General features: G+C 36.1%; 1 protein-coding gene across 3 annotated transcripts; it reads right to left on the reverse strand.

Moving 5' to 3' along the window:
- Positions 1–776: 776 nt before the first annotated feature.
- LOC114414042 lies at positions 777–6,898 on the reverse strand. 3 transcript variants are annotated; one of them, XR_003667109.1, is made up of 12 exons: positions 6,487–6,898; positions 6,300–6,383; positions 6,028–6,186; positions 5,098–5,186; positions 4,406–4,494; positions 4,182–4,285; positions 3,992–4,094; positions 3,835–3,910; positions 3,625–3,730; positions 2,627–3,158; positions 1,898–2,048; positions 777–1,514 (listed from the first exon to the last, which is right to left on the reverse strand). XR_003667109.1 is itself a non-coding variant. In XM_028378419.1 (11 exons), the coding sequence occupies exons 1-11, from the start codon at positions 6,656–6,658 to the stop codon at positions 1,421–1,423; spliced, it is 1,605 nt and encodes a 534-aa protein (XP_028234220.1). In that variant the 5' UTR covers positions 6,659–6,897; the 3' UTR covers positions 777–1,420. The 3 variants fall into 3 exon arrangements, 2 of the variants coding, with proteins under 2 accessions (XP_028234220.1, XP_028234215.1); XM_028378419.1 differs by lacking the exon at positions 1,898–2,048 and having other exon boundaries at positions 5,098–5,183; positions 6,487–6,897; XM_028378414.1 differs by lacking the exon at positions 1,898–2,048 and having other exon boundaries at positions 6,487–6,897.
- Between the last annotated feature and the right edge of the window lie 850 nt (positions 6,899–7,748).

Raw genomic sequence — 7,748 nt, forward strand, 5'->3', positions numbered from 1 at the left:
CTACTTAGGTCATGCTTAAGCTATTGGATATATTGATGAATTGCTTATTAAAAATGTAATTAATCCATTAGAAATCATTACTCAACTTATGCTTTTTCATTTTTTATCACTTACATTATAATGTTTCTTCCTCATCTTGATTCCTAAACATGACAAATTAACCCTCTTAATCATAAAATGGTTCTCTCACTTTGTGTGTGAAGTAATGAAGTTAAAATTATACATTTAAATAAGATAATTTTATTTTTGTAAGATCTTTTCTATTTATTAGTTAAAAATAAGCAAATTATATTTCAAAAACGTAAGACAAGTTTTCTGCAAATTCCACTGAATCTGACAAATCCAAAAAAGGATGGAGTTCACTTTTAATTTTTTAAACTTGCCTTTCCTAACTCCACCTGCCTTTGATGGAATTGGAACTAAAAGAACTAAACCCACCTCCAACGCTCCTGATTGTCATGCTTATTGTATCCCGCTTCTCTAAAGTGGCAAGGCCACTTTCTGATCAAGGATGGAAGGAAAACATGATTTGATGAGATACTCACTCTTATGCAAAGTGACATGTGGCAGTTAATTCCTCTTCTAAGGAGTGATTGCCGTACATTAACTGTCTCAATGAAACACTTAATATACACTATAAAGGTGCCGAAATTATCAAATTAACTGTCAATGATAAACTAGTTGCCAAGAGATATACTTAAACTTGTAGTCTTGATTAATGATATGTTTTCTCTAGTAATTGGCATAATCTTGAACATTAGAATATTAAAATCGAGTAAAACCAAGCACAATCAATTTGATAGAAATTATCCAAATATAAATCTAATTTCTATCCAGTCAGAGTATTTCAAAGTTCAAGGAAACCATAGAACAGATTAAGGTTCATCTTAATCATCAGTTCAACCATAAGTACAACAACAAAAACTGAAATGAAAGAATTCTCAAATATAGGCTTTCATTGGAGAACAAAAATCGATCTCTCCTAATTAGATGTCCAGCCTTTTGGAATTATTCCACTTCCTATCATATGCAAGACCTGTCACTGGTGATAAAAGCTAGTATATGACAAATGACATTAGAGTTGAAAGAGAATTTCCTAAAGCTTCCAAAGCATAAAAATAGCAAAACAGGACCCACAGAACTTTGAATAGATAAGACAAGACTGGCTGCATTCCCTCCTCCCCAATCTAACTCACGAGAGGGAAGGAAAATTTTTTTGGACCACAGAAATTAAACCCACTCACATCAGTATTTTTCCTTTTTGAATGTGTATAACCGTATATACCAACGAAGGATGAGGTTCATCATCACCCTTAATACCAAAGGCCATAATACCAAATAGAGCATAGTAGCCTCAAGGATTTATGCTATAGTAAATATGTAGATATGTTAATTTACATTTTATAGGGCGTGTCCCAATTCAAGCTTGGTCATCCCATTTCCATCTTCGCCCTACCTCTTCAAGGACAGCTGCCCGAGCTTGGCTTCTCCTTGCCTCATCCTCTACCCAAGATCTGCAACATTAGCATTCTTCATTATAACCACTTAACTCCAAATACAATCACAATTTCTAGCAGGTTTACTTGGGTGAAAGTAATTTTACAAATTAGTACACAATCATAATTTTCTAATGCCGCAGACTATATACTTCTAACATAAGAGGACCAACCAAGTACTATTGAGATATGATGACAACAATTTTTTTATTGCCAGAAACACAATTCATGTCCTTCAAAATTTTATATTTGGTTATGCATATAAATGGAACCAAAGACAAGAAGTAACTCCAAAAGTAAAAGAAATAGTTATGACCAAGAATATGATTGAACAAGAAGCAAACAATTTAGAAGCACAAGGAAAACCAAAGAAAACTTTCAGAAAAATAACTAAAAAGCACCTTGGGTTAAATGGCTTCACTGAAATTTCAGCTCTTGAAAGAACCTCATGGCATCAATTGACCCATGTAGCTAACTTAAGTGAGTCAATGTTTGTCTGTGGCTAGTGTAGTAAAAAATAAAATCACGTGTAACTAGCTTTCAGACAAGTTCCTACAAAAGTGGAATTCCCAAGATCTGATTATAAATGGAATTGGCAGGGTAGGGAGGTTTAGAGATCATAGACAAAAGAAAAACCCCCTGTAAAAGTGAACAGTCCACACCCAAATGTCCTCCAAAATTACTGGGAACCATCAATCAATCTCAAAATATCAGTTGTCAGACAGAAACGTATATTTGGAAAATAAATTTCCAAAGATTCACAAGTATCATCAATTTCTAGTTCAGCATCCCACCATTGTGGGTCTTAAAGTACACCAAATTAACTTCATAATAAGGGTGCCATATTGAATGGACCTTCAGAAGAAAGCGCCCTAACCATTTATCTATCATAATTCATAGGAATGTGCTTACCGCAGCTATGTGTTTTGACACCAAAACCAAATAACCAACTCCCTAACCTCCCCACTCCTTAGACTTTACAAGCCTCCCAATTTTGAAATTGTAATTTGGAAAGCCATAAATCAAAATGGATACCTGTTTTGACACTAAATCAAGAAATATCAAACACAAACAAGAGTAAACATGCCAAAAGGAGACTAAGTGGTTAACAAATGTAAGTCATAATTTACCTAAGAATCTGAAGAGCTTCTTTTTCAGCTTCCAGCGTGGATTTGGTGTTGAGCAATTCTTCATGCTTGAATTCTAAATCTTCATGCAACTTTTGTACAACATCCCTTTCGTCTACATATGTGACTCTCTCTGATGCGACTTTTTCTGATATCTCATCAACTTCTTTCTTTAAGTTAAGCAGAAGCTGCTTCTGACAATCCATTGTTGCCTTTTCTTTTAAATACTCAGCAGATATCTTATCTTGATTGATCTCCTCTTCTTCCAAATTCTTTACTTCCACGTGATAAAGCCTCTCAACATCAAAACCACGATTTTTCTCTTCAATAAGCTTTTCATCCCAAAATCTCTGTATCTCTCCTCGGCTAAGCAACTCAGACCAGATCTCTCCTGCCTCAGCCAGCCTGGCAGAATTCTCAGCTTCTATTCTTGACAATTCAGCTGATATTGCTTCCTTCATCCTGCCACTTGTCAGAGCCACCGCTGCTTGTGCTTTTGTTGAAGGTTTGTTTGGCTGAAATCGCTTGCTCTGTCCTGTAACAATAAGTTCACAATAGCTTTCTCATGCAACCATCTTCATCATGTCATTCTTAGATAGATCGCAATGTGATCCTTAAAATAAAATACACAACAAGCCTCACTATTCATCAGTAGATCATGGTATAAGCATAATATGGGAACTGAAAATTCTGAGTCTAATTTTGTTTGTCATTTCATTATGCTTCTACTGTTACACTTTTACATTTTAACCTCAAACAACCTACACTTAGTGACCTCTTGTTCATTTGTTCCATAACCAGACAAAATACTATAATAATCTAAACTGGAATTTGAATTTACAATAACTTCTAATGAAATGAAATACTTCTGATGTACCATATGTCTCAAACTCATATTTAAGTTTTACAATCCATCAAGTAGAAACGTGTAAAGAAATTTGATGTGTTTGAATAAACAAAATAAACATCAATGCATAGAGGAGAAGCCTGAGAGATGATACCAAAAACTTTTCTAAGAATACTCGTATCCCCTGCCAGCATGTCCACATAAACTGCTGGAGAAGTGATCTCCTTCACATCCATATAACCTGCTTTTTTAATTGATATCTGGACTGTAAAAATGTCAGGTATTAAGAGCTGAAAGAAAGGTGAAGTTTTTCATCACGAATATTTGAAAGCATCCAAATACCTAACTTTTGAAAACAGCTTACCTCGTCAACTACCCCAGAGAAAAAGTCATACTCCAACTGAGCTCTCCAGTCTATTAGATCTTGTCGTGAGATGAATCTGCGGTGCACAAATATTCAATTCAGTAAAATAAAATTTTATTGTGTGGTGTAAAAGGAGGATGGAATACAAATATACTACCTATCAGGATAAAAATTTATGTTTTCTTGAGAGTCAGATCCACCATAATTGAAACTATTATTCCAAGATAATTTGCTGGGGATCACACCGGCTTCTGCTAAGACTATTTGTCAAATTGAAAAGCAAACATTCAAATTTCTTCACATAAGAGAGAAAATTACAGGTTGAAGTAAAATTCCAATATTTTTACCTTGAATTGATCTAAAGTCCGGGTCGTCAATACCGACATCATCAAATGCAGTAACTACAGATCCAGAAAGTGATACTATTGGAGCAATCATGTGTTTAGGACTCCTGGAAGACAAGGAAACCCATTTTCAAAATTTCAATGCAAACCACTCAAAGATACATGTTTTTAGCTCGTTCATTTCCTGACTGCAAAGTTACATGCATGATGTATCAGGAACTACTAACCTTTCCAAGGAAGAATTTGATTTAACTAGCCATCTAGCAAATTCTCTTCTGGTACACAATTCATTAGCTTCCACATCATCTTCAATTATCTAGACATATATGCAAAATTTTCAAGCATACAACTCCTAAAGGTCCAAAAATTAGCACATAGTTTCAGTGCTACATTACACAATGGAACACACATGCTAGACAATAAACTACAAGAACAAATTCCACTCCAAGCAAGGATCACAAATTTAAGGACACCATACTGGTCATAGAATAAATGTAACATTAAATGCAAAAGCTTCCAATTCTAAAAGGCAAACAAAAACAAATTTTATCATCATCATCATTTAACTAAAACCAAAACACCCAAGCTTATAGTTTCATACCATCCCCATTAACATTTCTCTGGTTCTCGATCTCAACTCTTACTTGCCTTATCTTTGGTATACAAACTTAAGATGCAACATTCAGCATAACCAAAATCACAGGAGCAGTATTTTACTAACTACCAGTACATTGAAGTAAATAAGGTAGAGAGTCAAGATTCAAGCATCAAATGCTTCCAGGTTTCCCATTAATAGTTATCCAATTATCTAAGAAAGTGATCTTGAAGTTCTACAGACTATCAACAGTTTAACACCATCTCGGCAGATACTACTAGTCTCTCTGATTCATATTTAAAAACAACACTTCGAGGAACAAACCTTCAGTGATTTTAAGACTGACAGTGCTTCTTCTTGGGTAGAATCCACAGAAACTGGGATGACAACACGTTCAGGCTTTTCTACAGCTACTGATATGACAAGAAATAAATAACAATAAGAAAATTTCTAGTAACAATCATAGAGTAATACACCAAATTAATCCCTAAACTTACAAGTACCATTCAATTTAGACCTGAAGTATGATAGGAATCGGCCCAATAGTGGGAAACCTCTGAAGGTTTACACACGTAGGCCCAGGAGGGCAATAGAGGCCATTTAGAATTAGTGCTGTAATGCTTTGTGAGTGAGGGGAATCAAGTTAGTTATAAGAGTGAGAAATCAGAGGGGGAATTCTGCTATATGGGAAAGGGGAAATCATTGCGGGGATATGGAAGATTTGGAATGAAATTGGGAGTCTAGAGAACCATTCTCTGACTTGGGAAGCTTTTCTTTCATTTTATTCTGTGCTTTGATCCTTTCTTACTCTTTATTGCAGTGACCTCTGATACAATAAGTATCAAAGTACCAATCGTTGACCATTTTAGTCATTTATGTTTGTAATTTCATGGACCAAAACGATGTCACTAGTTTGGTAATTTCAGAAACTATAATGTCTTGTAATATCAAAAGCAAATTAATCCATGCTCATAATTTCAGAAACTAATTAGACGTATTACTAGTGATAATAATATCATAAACCCTATACTTGAACACAAAATGTCACAATTTACACAAACAGAAAAAAAAAATAGTTCCTAAAATTACCAACCTTTGATCATTTTACTCATTATGGTTATGACTTGTGACAGTTTTATCATTTCAAGAACTAATCAGATATTTTTGTAATTTCAAAAACCAAATCAGCGTTCATAATTTCAAAGAGTAATTTGTTACATTAGCAAAATATCAAAAATAGAACCAAGTATTTACCAGATTTATCAGCTTGCGTAACGGTAACATTGCTCTCCGGGTCGGCCTCGGACAGCGTTGACTTGCTCCCACTCGAAACGTCAAACTCCGGAGCGTCGTTTTGATCTCGCCGAGTCTCCACAGCACCCCACATCGGCCTCGGGAATCGAAAACTAAAACCTAAACACACACACCACATTCCCACCAAAAAAAAAAAATACAGAAAAATCTCAAGTCAAAAACGACACACCCCAAAGCTTAAACGACGAACCTGCAGCCGCACCTACACCTACCTTTCCTTGAGGCAGCAAAGACAGCGAGCACAAGAGCGAGCGAAGTGCCGAAGCCAACAACGGCATAAGAAGGAAATGCCGCAACTGCACACAACGAACACAAGTACACAACACTAGTTCACATCACATGAAATGTAGCGACAGCGACACGCGGCGTTAGTTGGGGAATTGGGCTTGAAGATGGTACCTTTGTTGTTGTCGGGTTGGGCCGGGGCGTCGAGGAGGGCCCAGCCTCCGAGGCCGTCGGATGGGTCGGGGGAGGCCCAAGAGAGGGAGGCGCAGAGGGGCCGCCGGCGAGGAAGGGGGCGAAGAAGGGAATGGGGGAGGAAGATGGAAGGGGAGGATGTTGCAGACCACATTTTGAGAAATTAGGGTTTGTGTGTGTGTGTGTGTTGGGGAAGATGCGATTCGGGGGAGGGGGACTGTGCAACGGTGCGTTTTGGGTGGAGTGAAGGATGAAGTTAAAAGAAGTTAGACGGGGCAGCGAAAGAACGAACACGGTGCCGGTGGGTGGTATCGACTGTGTGCGTGCCAGTGCCAACGCCGCTAGCTAAACCCGTAAAATGAGGAAATTTTTTCCTAATGTATAAAAAAAAAATACCAAAAGATACAACCCTATTATTTACACCAATATATAACTTTATTATTCACAATATAAACTCGGGTCTTGAGTTTCAATCTTTTTCCTTTTTTCTAATTTTAAATTGTTTTTTAAAAATATATATATAAATAAAAGAAATTAATAAAATTGAAGAACAATATTATATAAACAAAATTAGTTAAAAATATTATCGTGTAAGTTTGTTTTGAAGATCTACATTAATATTAAATTGTACAATTGAAGATTATTTTATTAATTTATGAATGATGTAAAATGAAATACATTGATAGTAAAAAAAAATAATTTGCTTGACTTGAACATCCGGGAAAGTGGGTGCACCTATTTTTTGAATGACCAACTAGCCTGCATATTGAACACCATTTTGATTTACCTCTTTTTCTCTCATCCATATTAGTTCGTATTCTTGTAGATTTTGGTTGACCTTTTTTGTTTCTCCTCGTGGTTGGATTGACACATAATTGTGATCCTTCATATGGTGGGTAATAATCATGATGACGCATGCATGCTAACGAGACTTTGTAGACACTTGGCACGTAATCCAATGTGTACACTGGACTAACGTATTGCAAGTAATCTATATTAATGTGCTTACATGCAACAATGACATGTGTAGCTTTTGAGGTTTCTCACAATCGCATGTTCTTTGATTCAGCTTGACAGTGAATTTCGTCATTCGACACCTTTCTCGTATTCACTCTTTCCTCAACTTGAAATTGAAATCTTTGGCGGTCAAACTGTTGAACAAAGTGAGTGTTGGACTTAGTTTCTTCTTCGGTGATGAATTTGGTTGCTATAAGTGTGTAAACTTGTCCGGAGGCGATCATTGC

Source organism: Glycine soja, chromosome 1 (assembly GCF_004193775.1).
Source record: "Glycine soja cultivar W05 chromosome 1, ASM419377v2, whole genome shotgun sequence".
NCBI classification, from domain to species: Eukaryota; Viridiplantae; Streptophyta; class Magnoliopsida; order Fabales; family Fabaceae; genus Glycine; species Glycine soja.

Coding starts and splice junctions, on each gene's coding strand:
- LOC114414042 (XM_028378414.1), bottom strand. CDS start 6,658: ATGTGGTCTGCAACATCCTCCCCTTCCATCTTCCTCCCCCATTCCCTT. Junction 6,384..6,486: donor CCAACCCGACAACAACAAAG/GTACCATCTTCA, acceptor CGTTGTGTGCAG/TTGCGGCATTTCCTTCTTAT. Junction 1,515..2,626: donor GAAGCTCTTCAGATTCTTAG/GTAAATTATGAC, acceptor CTAATGTTGCAG/ATCTTGGGTAGAGGATGAGG.